The 16,450-nt window shown below is 34.4% G+C and overlaps 1 protein-coding gene across 3 annotated transcripts; it reads right to left on the bottom strand.

Moving 5' to 3' along the window:
* Positions 1-6,399: 6,399 nt before the first annotated feature.
* LOC123911316 lies at positions 6,400-15,041 on the bottom strand. 3 transcript variants are annotated; one of them, XM_045962727.1, is made up of 15 exons: positions 14,872-15,015; positions 14,167-14,278; positions 13,716-13,843; positions 13,465-13,618; positions 13,196-13,305; positions 12,933-13,016; positions 12,802-12,850; positions 12,209-12,300; positions 11,347-11,479; positions 11,130-11,194; positions 10,061-10,308; positions 9,035-9,982; positions 7,927-8,028; positions 6,888-7,799; positions 6,400-6,675 (listed from the first exon to the last, which is right to left on the bottom strand). In XM_045962727.1, exons 2-14 carry the CDS (start codon positions 14,257-14,259, stop codon positions 7,282-7,284), a joined length of 2,724 nt encoding a protein of 907 aa, XP_045818683.1. In that variant the 5' UTR covers positions 14,260-14,278; positions 14,872-15,015; the 3' UTR covers positions 6,400-6,675; positions 6,888-7,281. The 3 variants fall into 3 exon arrangements, with proteins under 3 accessions (XP_045818683.1, XP_045818685.1, XP_045818678.1); XM_045962729.1 differs by having other exon boundaries at positions 9,035-9,979; XM_045962722.1 differs by having other exon boundaries at positions 9,035-10,308; positions 14,872-15,041.
* Between the last annotated feature and the right edge of the window lie 1,409 nt (positions 15,042-16,450).

Here is a 16,450-nt window from a genome sequence, read left to right as displayed (position 1 = left end):
CCACCATCACCAAAAAATGATTCTCCATCAGAATTTGCTTAGACAGGAGAGAAAACGATCCAGGGCGAAAACAAATAAGGAATTCAAGGCTTCCCTCTCTTGAAGCATTTTGTTGTTTCTGGAGGGATTGTGACAGTAACAAACTAATTGAACGCATCAAACTCATCAGACGATTTCCACCGGGATCAACAACAGTGACGGTGAATTCACCGGAAAATTCAACAACTAAGACGATAATCAAACGAAAAATTAACAGCATAGAAGATATCAAGGTTATCGTACCACCAAATGTTGCGACGGAAAGAGGTTCAACTCCACCGCCGGGATCGAAAACCGTTTCGACAGTGAGAATTGTGTTGTTGACGTGGTGAAGCAAGGAGCACATGTATAACGAAACGAGATTGAGATTAAAACGAACCGTATCTTCAAGAGCATGACTAACACAGGAGGTGATGGAGCGAATTTTGTTGCAAAAGGAATCGACCTCATGGATGATCTCCATCGATTTCTTGATCAATTCAGAAGAATATTCAACAAATGTTGAAGGAATTCTCAATTTCACAATAGGTTTCTTCTTCTCTAGTTCTTTAACCTTCATTGTTGTATTCATGGATTGTGAAGTTTCAGATATGTTGAAGGAGGCAAGGGAACATGCAATTTCCCCAATCTTGATCGCGCATCCTTCAATCTGTGGTTTAACGGCTTTGATCAACTTGATTGGAACGCTTTCAGAATAAAAATTACCAAAACTAAAATTGCAACTGCTATCTAATGTAATTGATTCAAGAACACAGGCTGAGGAACTTGAAATTTCATCTTCTGCTTCTGAAATTGAATTGCAGGAAGGTTCTTGAATATAGATTGAAGTTCGCAGTGGAGGAAGTGGCAAGAATTTCTTCTCCATCTTTGATTTCTTCCACAAGTGACAAAAAATGGAGTGAACCATTAGAAATGAAGGTGGATCAAAAAGTACGGTGTAAATTTCTTTGTGATAAGCAATGGAGGAATTCTCCGGTACCGGTACAATGGCGGAAGCGGGACGGATTCTCGGTGATCGAAACCGAGGCGATGATACCATGTTAAGATTTCCATGGTTTGGAGAAAATGGAGAAAACTTTAGAAAGTCTTCAAGATAGTAAAAATCATAAGGATTCATATTTGATAAAAGATCGTGAAAATAGTACAATGGTAGCTCTTATATAGAGCAATTTAGGGGTTAACTAACTAACCACCTAATAACAAACTCTAACAAACTAATATAAACTCTAACTAACTAATGGAATATAGTAGCTAATCACCATTATTCTTAACAATAGTAGTGCATGTGGGAGGGAATATGGGATCCGAGGGAATATCATGACTTTACAGAATGCAGAGGTTTCAGCACTGTGTGTAGGGCCGCTGTAAGGACCTACATAAGTGTGGTTTGACGACACAGGGTCGTATAAGGACCCACATAAAGCTAGTGTACTATATTAGTTGTTGTATTGTAGTAGGCAGGCACAAATCATATTTATCTTTTAGAAGAACGAGTCTAGGGGTGCTCGCGGTTTGGTTTGGATCGGTTTTGAGGCAAAAACTCATCCGATCCAAAAATAAATTCATTTGCGGTTTGGTTCGGTTTTGGATGACAAATAAAAAAAATCCGATCCAATCCGATCCAATATTATGCGGTTTAATTTGGATCGGTTTTTGGATATCCAAATTATAAATTGTAATTTTTTATAATAAATATAAATATTATAAAAAACGCTACAAAATAATAGTTTGACATTTTTGACAAAATAAATATTAAGTTTGTAATATATTGAAAATTAATATTTTGGAATGACAATTACCAATTATATTCGAAACATATAAAAAGTAAAATAAATAGATTAAATTAAACTAATATATTGTATTATCAAAATTTAAAATAGATTAAATTAAACTAACATATAGTATTAACAAAATTTAAAATGAAAAAAAAAAAGGTTAATGCAATATATATATTTATAGAGCTGGGTATGCGGGCTAGCCCGCCCCGTTTAACCCGCCCCGCATAAGCCCGCATATTAAACGGGGCGAACAAGCCCGTCATCAAATATAAACGAGTTTTAAAATTAAGTCCGAGTTCGGTCCGCGTAAGCCCGCGGGTTAAACGGTTAACCCGCAGACTATTACAAAAAAAAACTTTTTTCAAAAAAATAAACAAAATTAGTAAAATATTGATATAATAAAAGCTAAAAAAACTATATTATTAATAATTTTATGTTATAACTTGAACTAACAAATAAAAATAAATAAAGTTTGTGATATATCATTGAGTTTATCTATCTTCTCTTTGAAAATAATGCAACTAAAATAAAATTCAACTCGTTTTTATCGTAATTATTTCTCCACACATACTTCAAATCCATAAAATAAACCCAGATGATATTGAATAAAAACTTTAACTTGTTCAAAATATAAAAAAGAAATTTAATAATCCAAACCAATATTAAAAGTACAACCAAAAATCTAATACCACCAACCGATTCAAAAACAAAACAGTAATGTATATAATTAACTAATTGAAAACTGAAGAAAAATAGTCACTCCTGCTTGATGCCTCCATTGTAACACTTGAATTGGATCCTGATGTTTTGTGTTGTTGTCCACGTGAGTAAAAATAGGAGTGTGTTATTGCTTTTTATAATTAGGTTTAGACATTTTTTTTTTTTTGTTAAAAGTGTTGGATTTGGATATGAACCAAATTATTTATAAATGGTAAATTTTGTAATTAATTATATATATAAAAAAAGAATGCGGGTCACGGGCTAACCCGCGGATTTAACCCGCATAACCCGCGGTTTTAACGGTCCAACCCACACGGGCAAAAATATAAACGGGCCAAAAAAAAATGGTCTTAAGACCGCGCGGGCTGCGGGTTAAACGGGTTGGCCCGCAGACCTTGATCCGTATACCCAGCTCTATATATTTATACTAATAAAAAGATAAATAAATATTAAAAAATATGTATGCGGTTTGGTTCGGTTTGGATCGGTTTTAAGAAATCAATCCGAAATCCGATCCGATCCAGCGGTTTTCACAAAAGAACATCCAAACACATCCAAAAAACTTCGGTTTTTTGCGATTTTCGGTTTTTTTGGATCGGTTTTCGGTTTTTATTTGGATTGGTTTGGATTTGAGCACCCCTAAACGAGTCTATCTTTTAATCATATAACATATCATATCATGTATATAATAAGGAAAATGCTAAACAGTGCTCCCGGAGCACTAGTTAAGGATATAAATATAGAAGTTTTATCTCGTAAATTGTGCATTCAATATTTTAATGATATGAAAAGTTATTCTCTCTCATCATTAACTTTATCATTTGTTTCCTTTTTTAGTATGCTTAACTAGTGCCCCAGGGTCACTGTTTACCATGACCCATATAATAATATCCGTAAAAAAAATGTATATATAATAATAATAATAATAATTGGGAGCCCCTAATATGCACCCATTTTTTTAGGTGCACCGGTGCACCTCAGTATTTTACCTGCTATAGCAGGTTGCACCAGTTTTTGGATAGTGGGGCCCGCAAGAGAGAAAAAATTAAATTTTAAATAGAAATTGTTTGATTCTGTTTTTGTCTTTGACTCTCAATCTCTCTTCTTCATTCATTTGCAGAAAAGTTATATTTCTCTTCTTTTTCAAGAAGAACAACAACAAATCTGGACCCAAATTCTAATCCAGAATTTTCATCACCCAATTTAAAAAGTAATCTTTCTCTTTTCTTTTCTTTTTATAAACAAAAATGAAAAAAAGAAAGAAAAACACCACCGTTGCAAGCCACTATTTTTCCTTAATCTCATTCTCTCTCAAAACCGAAAACCACCAACCCCATGCTCCCTCAATCGTTTCATATGAGATTATTATCACAATCCTCTTATGCATCCGGAGTCTGATCGTAAAAATTTTGATTATCAATTATTTGTTAGTCCAATTAGGTGATATTGAATGGTCGGATCGATGAAATTCTAATTCTTAAGTAAATGTCGTTAGTTTAATTCGAACTTCACGACACTTTATAGAAACACGAGGTCCTATGAGTATGTTATAACAATTTGTCTGTACATACGGAGCCCAGTCGTAAACATTCTGAATCTCACTCGTAGTCAAATTAGGTGATATTAAAAATCTCTAAAAAAAAATATTAAAAATCAATTAAATAAAAAATGATTTTTTTGTTAAAAAAAAAAAAAAAAAGAGTCACCACAATCATTGTATCATCATCAAATATAGAAACAAATCCCGTGTTTAAAAACACAAACCCCAAATTTCAAATCTAAGAACACCATTGGATCCTAAATCAAAAAACACCAAAATCATCATTATTATTAATCATATCTGGATTAAAATCAAAACACAAAGTTTCCTCGTCGGTGAAGACGTCAGATCTCGTCGGTGATAGCTGTTTCACCGAGATTCAAAGCTTAAGGAAGAGTCAGAATTTGTCTGTTGTTTTAGGTGATTCGAGTTCTAGATCCAGTTCCGATTTTGCCAGGAGAAATTTTTAGTTTTGTGTGATTCCATAAGATTTCGGTAGAAGTTTCAGTTTATATTTGTTTGGAGTTTTTTTTAGATTTGATGATGGTGATGAATCTGGTATTGTTGTTCATGGTGATGAATAGATGTCGTTGATGATGATGAAGAAAGAAGAGTTTTTTTTTTTTTAATTGAATAAAATTAATCATAATAATAATAACATGGGGCAAAAACGTAATTAACCACTCTCTATTTAGAAAATCTGTTTTTTGAGGAGTGCATACACTCTTTAACAAACACACTTTAACACACATTCTCTCTATTGGTTAAAATTTATATGGGTCCCATAAAAGTTATATGGGTTCACATTTTTTTATGGGACCCAAGTGAATTTCAACCAATAAAAGAGAGTGTGTTAGAGTGTGTTTGTTAAAGAGTGTGATGCTAGCATTATTCCTGTTTTTTTTATTACAAATTTCGTGGGCCCCACTCACCAATAAAAGGAGCAACCTGCTATAGCAGGTAAAATAGAGGGGTTCATTGATGGACCTTTATTTTGGGGGTTCATATTAGGAAAATTTCTCAACGCACCCACCCACTTTCTCCCGCACTCCCTAGCGCACTTAAAAAAATTCGGAAAATACGTTCCGAACTGTTTTTTAGTGTAAAATTTACACTATAAAAAATTCGGGAAATGTTTTCCGAATTTTTTGGGGAGTGCGGGAGAAAGTGGTGGGTGCGTTAAGAAATTTTCTCATATTAGGGGGACCCATAATAATTTATATGATCCAAAGTAAAATATTTGGGTTCAAGCAATTAATAAATTTTATTTTAAAACGAATTGTTCTTTTTATTTTTTTACAAATAGAAAATCATATTATTTTGTAACAAAAAAAAATCATATTATTTCATTACAAATTAAGTGTTCAATACAAAATCAATTCAAATATGTAGCGATTAGGCCAAAAAGCGGCCGCTCTAGCCAACGGATGGATAACCGTGTTCACTTGTCGCTTGATGAATTTCACTTCGAAGTCGTTAAATAATGTCAACATGCATCTAATCTTACAAATAATAGCGCTAAATACTGACACACTGGAATTCATATGACTAATAGAATTTACTACAACTTGCGAGTCTCTTTCAAAAATCACATTTGTGTTGAGAATGTAATCGATTATTTTGGGGCCTCTAATAACAAGAAAACTAATAATCGTTGTTGGCTTGTTTGATCTCTAATCACTCAATCAATCGATCATCATCACCACTATTTTCATAGAAATCAATATAAGTTTCCTTAAATCAAATTATACATTGTTTACTCATTAGTCTATGTGGATTCAATACTCTTTTTATTACGACGATATATTCGAACACTTGCAAGCATATCAACTTTTTTCTTTTACTGCCAACAGATTCGCAATTTAGAATGCAAACTTGATTCGTAGTGTAGATAGCGAACAATTTTTTTAAAAAAAAAAAATTGGTATTTTTACACCAATCGCTACTTAAGAGATGTAAAATTGGAAACTCAAGAGTATACCCAAAAAAAAAAATGGAAACTCGAGGGACACTTGAACAGGGGGACATGAAAAAAAATCCCAAAATGTTGGACGGAGAGAGAAATTAAAATAGAGGTGAACGCCCCAACTTTTAATAATCTACTAGTAGCTAAATCCTACCCTTAATATACTTGGAATGTCCAAAACCATGCCCCTGCACATAATAATATCACTACCAATCGAAACTATCCTCGTGGGAGAAGGGAAGTGGGCATCTTTTAATTTGTTTTAATATAGGATCGATATTTTTTGGCGACTGGGATTAGGTGCAAACACTTTGACTTACGCCATATGTCAAAGGATTCCTTATCTTCCACTCTACTTTTATCAAAATTTTGGTACTTATATAAAACCAAGAAAAAAATTTTGTACATACCACTGTATTAAAGTCATATTTGTTGCATACAAGTGAATAACAGGGAATTCCAAGTTTCAAAATAGTAATAAAGTCTGAACAAACAATTTCAGGCATGAAGAAAACGTCAAATCTAGATGATCTATTTCACCATTCATAGCATGAACTTCCCACCATTAAGGCCCATAACTCCTATTGTAGTTTATATTGTTTGATGACCAAATTGCTTGCAACCTAGTTTAACTGCATAGATAGGGTAGAGTAGAGAGCAAGTTGTCAGCAACTGATCATATATAAAAGGCAAAATTTAAGGTATAACCATGGAGCAATCATAGGGCAGTGATTTCAAAAGGAAAAGTTCAAGTGGATTTTACAAGTGCTGGCTTCATCCTGCAATGTCTGTTAGCACACATGTAAATATATAATATTTGTCAAATTGCCAATGTAAAACTCACCATAGTAACTGCCAAGGTTGGCTCTCCCGACATTTACCCCATAGGAAAAGCTGACACAATTTACCAGTTACGTCTAACAACCGTAATGCACTGACCCAGATTCCAGTGCTTCGCAGTGAAGCTAAGCAAACAAGAGTGGGTGAGGATTGCCATTGACCATTTGATGGCAGACTACTGATAAGGAATTCAGGGTACACAAATTCCAAACAGATTTGAAACAATCAAGGTACAGCTAGACTGCCATAGTAAAACACAATTTCAGCCAAATAAAGGAATCTTTTAAGATTGAGACATGTTTGATCCACACACTACCATCTGAGAGTCTTTTAGTGCATTGAAGGGAAATTGAATCATAGTTGACACATAATCTCCACCATGAATACTACTTGATCAGTCAATTCAGGTGCTTAGACTTGATATTCTCGTAACTAGGAATGAAATTGTTATATCCTCCTATTTCATTATTCAACACTTCAGACATAGACAGGCCACTGAAATACTTGGAATCATTCCAACTTCCCCACTGGTTATTTGAACCTAGAATATTACTATTGAACTGTTGAGAATGCAATTGTTCAGAAAATGAAGGTGTGTTAGACTGAAATTGATCAAGAAACCTTGAAGAAGTTCTATAAGCATCACTTTGAGGAGAAAACCTATTTCCAAAATGATCTGTAAGTCTTAAATTCTGTGAAGCTGTAGATTGTTGTAGTAACATCTTAAGTCTAGCTTCATCTTCATTAGGACTAAATTGTGGAAGTAAAGTTTGCCTCAGGTTAAAAGGTACACTATTCAGCTTTTCATCCACTATGCCCCTACTAGGGTCCAATACCATAGGGTTTTTGAATTCAACGTCTCCTATCCTGCCGATATTTACAGATGGAGGAGCATACTGCGGTCGCAAATGTTCAACTGGAAAATAAAAGATTTATAAGAAATTTATCTAAAAGAAGTACAAGATGTAACTAAGAAGCAGAAATATGCGAGAAAAAGTTAAAATAAGTGGAGTAATTTGTGAGCCATGAAGAAAGAGTTATACCAGAACCATTACAACTCTGTTCTACTCTCCCACGTGAAAACCCAGGAGGGATTCTGCCTGACATTGAAAATCCAGGTGGACTTGTAGCATGAGCTTTTGCCACTGATAAAAGACAACATGGGAAAATATCAGTTTGATCAAAACATAGTTCCACAGTGAAGAAAATTAACAAAAAATGAAGAATGTCCGTGTTAAAAGGAGACCTGATATGTCACAGAAAGGAGTTAAGTGTTATATCAGATTTAGTCATAAATATTTCATGATACACCAAGGGCCAAAACTTCTATTTCTACTATTATCAACTAAGAACCTCAGCTTCAAAGATACATAACATGATACTGAAAGACAAAAAATATTTTCCAATTGATGAATTTATCCATATGTTCTTATATAATAGTTGAAATATTTAATAGGTTATCACTGTACAGTTAAGGTCCTTAATTGGCGAGTTTTAAAGTATAGCTCCTTAATTCACAATAACAGTAAAATTAAAGTCCGTGCACAAACTTTTCTCTTACTGCAACATTGTCTAATTACGATCAAAACCAAATAACTTAATCCAAAAAGACATCCAGAATACATATACAGAAATAACAACTTAACAACAGCCAAAAAATAAAATAAAACAGAACTACAGAAGAAAAATATACCATCATACTTTCATTCACAAGCAAAAAACAGAAATCCTATGAACAACAAATTTCATGTACTATTTATATTGTAGTAACTGTGGGGATTAAAAGCACTAAACTAATGTTAAACTTAAAATTAACTTCGTAGCTACTTAATGAAATGGATCACTAAAAACAAAGTCGTCAACTATCTAAGCCTAAGCATGTGAAATGCTCAAATTACCTTGTTTCTCCATCAATTAATTAAACAAGATAAAAGTGAAAAGAGATTTGCAGGATCTTTAAGAAGGCAATAGGAAAAAGAGATGGAAATCCAATTAATTGAGCAAGCAGGGTGCCACAAGAAAACTGTCATTATGCATCTATATTCAATAAAGTAGAAGCAACTATGACAACAGAGAAAAAACCTGAATGGAAGGAAACCTCTATCCACACTATAGATGAAGTAATTAAGTATTTTACTGAATAATACTCACTGGAAAATTTAGAAGGCACCAAAGACGGACTTCCATCAAATTTATCTGATAGCACAGAATTGCTTGATGGGAAAGCATGTGGGTGTTGTTTTCCAGTGAACATATCTTTGTTTCCATTATAACCACCAGATGCATAATTCACTTTCGGATCAAATCCAATAATCCCAAATGACTGCAAATCAGATGCCCCATTCAAAGAACCATCGTGTCTGGCAAAGGAAAACCTGGACTGATTCTTGTCTTGGATATTCCGCAAAGCAGGTGCTTTGAAGGATGTGTATGGTTCATCACTTTCATCCAACAACTTAACTAGTGAATCTTCCCATGCATCTAATTCCAAAGACAAAATGTTAGATATAATGTGGTTTTCTCCAATGTCTGAAGAAACCTTGTTATCAACATTTGAACCAGTATCCTCACTCTCCACGAGCTTCTCAAATCCTGCCCCTAAGGGTTCAGTAAGAGATTCAGAAGGTTTACCGAAATGATTCTGGTTACAAATTTGATTTTGTTGCTTCAGTTGATGGCTTGATTGGGTTAGATTCTGAGGACAACAAGGTGAATGGAGCACGGATGCTAAATTATTTTTGCCTTTGCAGAATTGTTGTTGATCATAGTCTTTATTTAGACTATCATCCACAATTATATCTTCCCAAAAAGCTGGTGTGGTTGAATGATCTTTACAATACCCATTATCTTGATGCAAATGCTTCCCTAAAGAGGAATTGATTGAGTTCTGAGTAAAAGGTATTCTGTCTGAATCACGAGTGAAAAATGAATCTTCAAGATGACTGTTGATGCTAACAGATGATAACTCCGAACATATGCCATGCACATCCCGACTTGAAACTGCCTTGTTAGTATTCAAATCATGTAGTCCAGCAATCTCCAGGACGCTTGTACTCACAGAAGGTGCAGCCTTGTCTTGATCAAGGCCCACAAAAGCTGCTGAAGAAGTTTCACAGTTAGACGATATAATGCCAGAAAGTTTCTTCACAGTAACCTTGTTGATAACATTTGACTCACATGTTTGAGAATTTCCACCAACGTGGTGTTTGTTCAACTCTGAAGGTACAATTACACTATCGGAATGCACATCAGAGCTATTTTCATCTTCGCCTGATTTTTTTGTATCAAGAATAGACCTTTCGGTGCAAACAGCCTCTGGCAATAGGGCTTGGGAATCATTAGATGCTTCAATCTTTCTATTAGCCAGATTACTAGAACATGATGAACTAATTTCCTGTGGAAGACTGCCAGATACACACCTAGCCCTAGTACATTAGACCAAAAAAGTCAGTATTCCCACTACAAAAATATAATGCTATTAGTGGATTGCTAGTTAATGGCAGCTAGCTAAACTGCCATAAAAATATGGCTGATGTGGGTGTACCAGCCTATGGCAGAAGCATGCGGCTATGCTATGATGAAAAATATTATCTCAAATTATTTATAAAAAAAAAAAATGTAGAATATAATATAAAGAAATAAATTAAGGAGGAAAAAAAAGAGAACAGCTAAACAAGGAAGACAAAGTCATCATAGAATAGAAGATAAAGAAAATGAAATAGGATGAATATTTTGCTTGAAGAACAGAATCTTATAAACTCAAAATTTACTAAACAAAGAAATAGAGAACATATCTAGAACAGAATAAAACAAGAAAAGATAGGGCACTGCTAGGCAAGGAATACAAAGTCATAGAGTAGAAGCTTAACAAAAAATATATAAAAAAGATGAATACTATGTTTGAAACTCTAAATTTACAAAACAAAGAAATAGAGGAGAGGAAACAGAGAAAACAGGGGAATGCAGAACAGAAAGGTAGGAAGGAAAAAACAGCTTGCCCATGCCAGACGTAGAACCTATCACAAGATATACTTGAAAATTATGAAATCAATGGAGATGGGTTGTTCACTTGAGATGTACTGTTCAACGGAGATGTGCAAATGAGAAATGACGGAGATTTCCATGAGAGATGGTAGAAACATCAATAGGGAGTGTCAAAAGGGTTTTTATTAGGGTTTAAAGCTGGTAGGTTCTGCCATGCAAAACAAATTAATGGGAGAATACCACACATTCATAAATTCATTACCAAGAGTTCGCTGCAGGAAGTGCTGTTGAATTGGCAGCTCCATTGCTTGAACATGACCCTTTGATCTGGTTAAATTTCAAGATGGATAATGGACAAGTGAGTTTAATCAAGAAATTAGTTCAATTCACTGCCTACAAACTAATAAGACAGTAGAAAACTGAGCTATCAAATCACCATAAACAAGTTTACCACAAAAGTGGTGTTCATTAATACTTACATCTAAAGGACTTGTGGACACTACTTTGGTGGCTGATGACATGTGTCTAGGATCATCTGGCGGTGGAGGTAAAACACTCCCTGAACGACGATGCAAATTATTTGTAGCACCAATGATTTGTAGGACTCTACTCCTGTAACATCCAAAATACAAAACCAAAACTACTTCAGAGAAGATATAACTTTCAAAAAAAAACATAGAATAGGATAGTAAAAAATAAGATAATGTCTAACTGCGAAGAGAATGCAATCCAAAACAAATCAAAAGAGGTCATACAAGAGGAAAGTAAGAATAGTACAGAACTGGGACACGCCCAGTACCTGTTTGACATATTTGCGGAAATTGTGGAGAAACCTAAATGACTGAGTTATGCAAGATGTAGGTTTTTTTACTATATGAAAACTGAAAGCAAATCAACCAGCAGAGGGTCCAACACCAGAGAAGTAAAAATACATTGATGTGTAAGCATTAAGATTTGAACTCCCAAATGAATACACAATATGGTTAAAAGACAGCCAGCTGAGGGTTAAATAAGCACAAAAGCAAGTTCAAAATGGAGTAAAAAATAAGAGTATGTCTAACCAGGAGGAGGAGAACAAAATCTAATACAAAGAAAAAGAAGTCAAGCAGGAGGAAAGTGAAAATACTATTGAACCAGGACACACCCAGTACCTGTTTGACATATGTGTGGAAATTATGGCAAAACCTAAATGACTGAGTTATGCAAGCATAAAGATTTGAACTCCCAAATGAATACACAATATGGTTAAAAGACAACCATCTGAGGATTAAATAAGCACGAAAGCAAATTATAAAGTTCAAAATGGAGAGATGGTGTAAATGAGCTGAGAACCAATCATACCTTGCAAAAGCTAATACTAATTCATCTTTGGTAAAGCTATCTTCATGAGCACCATGATCGTGTAGATACAAACATTCTCTATTGCTGCAAGGCTGGACCATCAAGATAATTTATATAGTATGTGAGGAAACCACCTATTACTAAGGTCTATATTTAGGATACAGCAGAAAGGAAATCAAGGAGAATTGAATAATCAATGTAGCATATTGCATGGAAAACAACCAAGGTACACCGAGCATTTACGTAAATAAATAATTGGGTAATTTAGGTGACAAAATAACAAGGTATCTGGGAGAATAGTTGACCTATATAGCAAGAAGAAAAAGGCAGGAAATAAGTAGTCTGACAAAACAGTAAAGGAGAGTGAACGGTTTCTCTAATGCCCTGTATTATCTTTTCATTTTTAGTCTTTTAACGCTGTTGTAAATCTACTACTCTGGTACTGCTGCCTCCTGGTGCCAGAATTATTTCAGGAATAATACAGTAAATTTACCCATTTTACGAAGTTTGATCCAGTTTCTAACGTGGTAGCATAAAGATGTAGTTGTGTGTGATAAAGCATTCATAAATTCAGCATAGAGTGTCTATTTTACCACATTTCTGAGCCATGCATGGCAATACTTTGTTGTTCCAAAACAAGCCCTGCGAATGAAATAACCAGCCGTCATCACAAGATCAAGAAAGCCTCACAAGCCACAACCCAATCAAAATAGTATATCCATACCTCAATGATCTACCTTCTAATACAAAAAAATGAACTGATTGAATACATCGAACTGCTTCAGATTCTTTTGAGTAAGTTATATACCTAAAAATAAGATAAATTAATTCAACAAATACAAAACAGCCACAGGAACAAATGCCAAGTTCCAACCTTCAAAAGTTACAAGATAATTACATAAAGAAAATAATTACATAAACAAGGGAAATACTATAATTTTCTACTTGAACAACAATTCGCGGTTTTTTTAGAAATTCATAACTTACACACAACAGCTGTTGTTTGCAGAGTGTTGAATAATGCCCGTTGATGTACGAGATATTGAGACTTTCAAAACCTTTCCATACCTTCCAAAGTACTCCTTACGCTGAAGTAGCTGGTATAATCCAAAGAATCATGTTATCAATTGAAGGAAAAAGTGGCTAAGATGATCTACAAGTTAAAATACACAAAAACTAATATGGACTATGCCTGCCATGCTCCACACAGTTGCATCTAGCAACAATTAGAGACACAACAGCATTGAAGAACTCACATTTTCATCTGCAAGGTTAAGAGGAAGTCCAATTATATACACAAGGTTGCGCTGAATGACTCTAACATCAGTAAGATGTTTCCTTCCATCTGATGATTTAGGCTTCAACTTATGTATTTTCTTTTTATGCTGTGAGTTCATTTCAGCAACCAATCTGATAATTCAAGGAAAGCATATCAGTATTACCTAACAATAGCTTAATAATAACATTTAATATAAAAATTAGAAATTCCAGCAATAACTAAAACAACCTTCGACAGTTAGCTGCCATTGCCACAATGCGTTCTTTGTCATAAGGTGAACGGCAGGCAGGACAACGGCCCTCAGTTTCATCCTTCTGTGCCATTTCCATTATGTGATGCCAACACCATACACAGATCTGTGATAAGAAAGAGTGAGAATCAACAAATAATGAGCCATTTTGCTTTTCTTGTTTTTAAATGAAGAGCTGGTAAACAAGTTTTTGCAAACAAAAGTAACTGGCCAAATAGTTTTTTTCAGTTTTAAAAAACAAAAATAGTTTCCTATAAGACCTCATAATATATCTTCAGTGAAATGCCAAGTACACTACACAGTTTTAATTCTAACTTCTGATTTTCAGTACACAAGAAAGATTTATGCATATGGATAAAGCATTAATTTGAACAATAAATTAGGAAAAGCAAAAAAGAAAATTGAAGAGTTTCATAAACAAGTTTAAACCTCATAGCCACATTTGCAAGGCTTCAGATGCTGATCAGTCAGGTCCATCTCCTCAGTGCATATCGGACATGATTTTCCTCCTTTGTCAACCATTGTTATGCAGGATATTCAGCTACACAATAAATTAATAAAATATTAAACAAAATCCTAAAGATGAAAAAAAATTCATCCACAAAATGATAAACCTACTCAGAATGCACCATAACAATTAAAGCTCGGTAGTTAAAAGCACTGCACATTAACATTTCGCTAATGATTTTCATTTCTTTGTGAAAACTACATCCATTTTCATATACAAAATTCAACGGCAACAGCAACCAAATACTTGCAACAAATTTCAACTAATTTAATTTCAACGTCAATTAAAAATACTAGATAAATAAAAACCCTAAGTAAAATGAGTGTTCCCTTTACTCTGACAACATTTACAATAATAAGCGGAAAAATGAAATTAATCGAGCGGAGAATAATAATCAGTGATGATCTTCTCATGTTGAAAATTGAAATCACGAAAAGCATAAAACATAAAACATAGATTACATTGTGATTAACAACTCGAAACTAACTAAGCATATAGTAGAAAATGCAGTTGAATCGAAAATCGTAACCCTAAGAGCAAAGAAAAAGTGAAATGAAAGCAGAGAATGAAACGACGAATCGAAGATAGAGATGCATGACGGTTAGGGTTTTGAGAAATGAGCTTACATCGAGAGCGAGGAAGAGAGAGCAGAGGCAGAGCAATGTGTGAGTGAAGTGAAGTGAAGTGAAGTGAGTGAGTGAGAGAGAGAGAGAGAGAGAGAATGAAGGATAAAGCACACGATATAATAGAAGAGAACGATAACGCGAGACAGCAGAAATCATGTACTGTATTGTGTACGTGTAAAATCCCGTGTTGTTAAAAGCCTTTTTACCTTTTACCAAAAATATAATTCTTTTTTTTTTTTACCTTTATCGGTTGCAAATTTTTTGCTTAAAATAATGCTCAATCCTCACTCTAGTTCTAACTATAAAAAAAAAAAATTTACTTTTTATATTCATTACACTATAATTCATGTATTTAGACAATATTATAGTTTAGATACATTATTTTTATATTAAATCTAAAAGTAAAACTTTTATTACATATACATATATAGGACTAAAGAAATACTATTGTTTTGGGACAAACACAAACTTAAAGCAATTTTTTTCGATAAATATTCTCCAACTTTTTTTTTTAATTATAGCATACTCTTTTTAATAAAGAGAAATATTATTAAAAAATTAGGTTACAGCTTCCATATCATTTTGAAAAATTGGTGGACCAAGAGCTACTTGGCTTCGAGATGGCCCAACGCATTAGAACCTGAGCTACATGGTTACCCTTTTTATTTACCCACGAGACAATCAAATTATCCATGTGAATAGTGATCACGAATCCTAGAGCAATTTCGCACAAGTTGACCCTAATGAGTTATATGAAAATTCCTCTTTAGCATGGCGTTGACTATTATTTTTTCAACATCTAACTCGATGATGATGTTGCTAAGATGATTCGATTCCACTAACATAAGAGACTCTCGAAGACTCATTGCTTCCGTTGTAGCCACGTCATTCGATCCTTTACAAACCCTAGTCGTCGCTCCAACATAGTGGCCATCTTCCCTCCGCAAAACTGATCCAAACCCCCAACGGCCATCATCTGAAAGATGAGCATCCACATTGAGCTTAAGGAAGTTCAACGGAGGGGGACTTCGGCTCTTGTTACGGACAACTAAGGGGTTCGATTTCGTGGTCATAAGGTGATCTTCAATGAAATGATTTTGATAGTCACATAGAGTCTTCAATGTGAGATCTATAGCTTCTTTCACAGGTGTTTTTTTACTTTGAAATACGTTATTATTTCGAGTTAGCCAAATGTTGTAGGTTATAGATGAAATAAGTTGCATGCTTTTTTTAGTGGTATTGTGTAGCATACTAGCATACACTTGATCTAATCAGAGAAAGCCTGAGTCTGCATATTAGTAGTCATAATGGTGAGAGGGGAGCTAAACCAAACAAGTCTAGTGTAACAGCCCTCGGGCCCCATCATGGCGATCCCGGAGCTGCCACCTCAAGATCTTCTCTACCCCCCTCACTAGTAGAGTTTTTGCCTTCCGTGGGAATCGAACCACGTACCCTGGGGTTCAAGTACATGTTCAATCCATTCCCACTACCAATTGAGCTACTAGCCCAATTGGTAATGGGAATGGATTGAACATGTACTTGAACCCCAGGGTACATGGTTCGATTCCCACGGAAGGCA

Source organism: Trifolium pratense, linkage group LG1 (genome assembly GCF_020283565.1).
Source record: "Trifolium pratense cultivar HEN17-A07 linkage group LG1, ARS_RC_1.1, whole genome shotgun sequence".
Lineage (NCBI taxonomy): Eukaryota > Viridiplantae > Streptophyta > Magnoliopsida > Fabales > Fabaceae > Trifolium > Trifolium pratense.
This window is presented reverse-complemented; position numbering and strand designations above follow the sequence as displayed.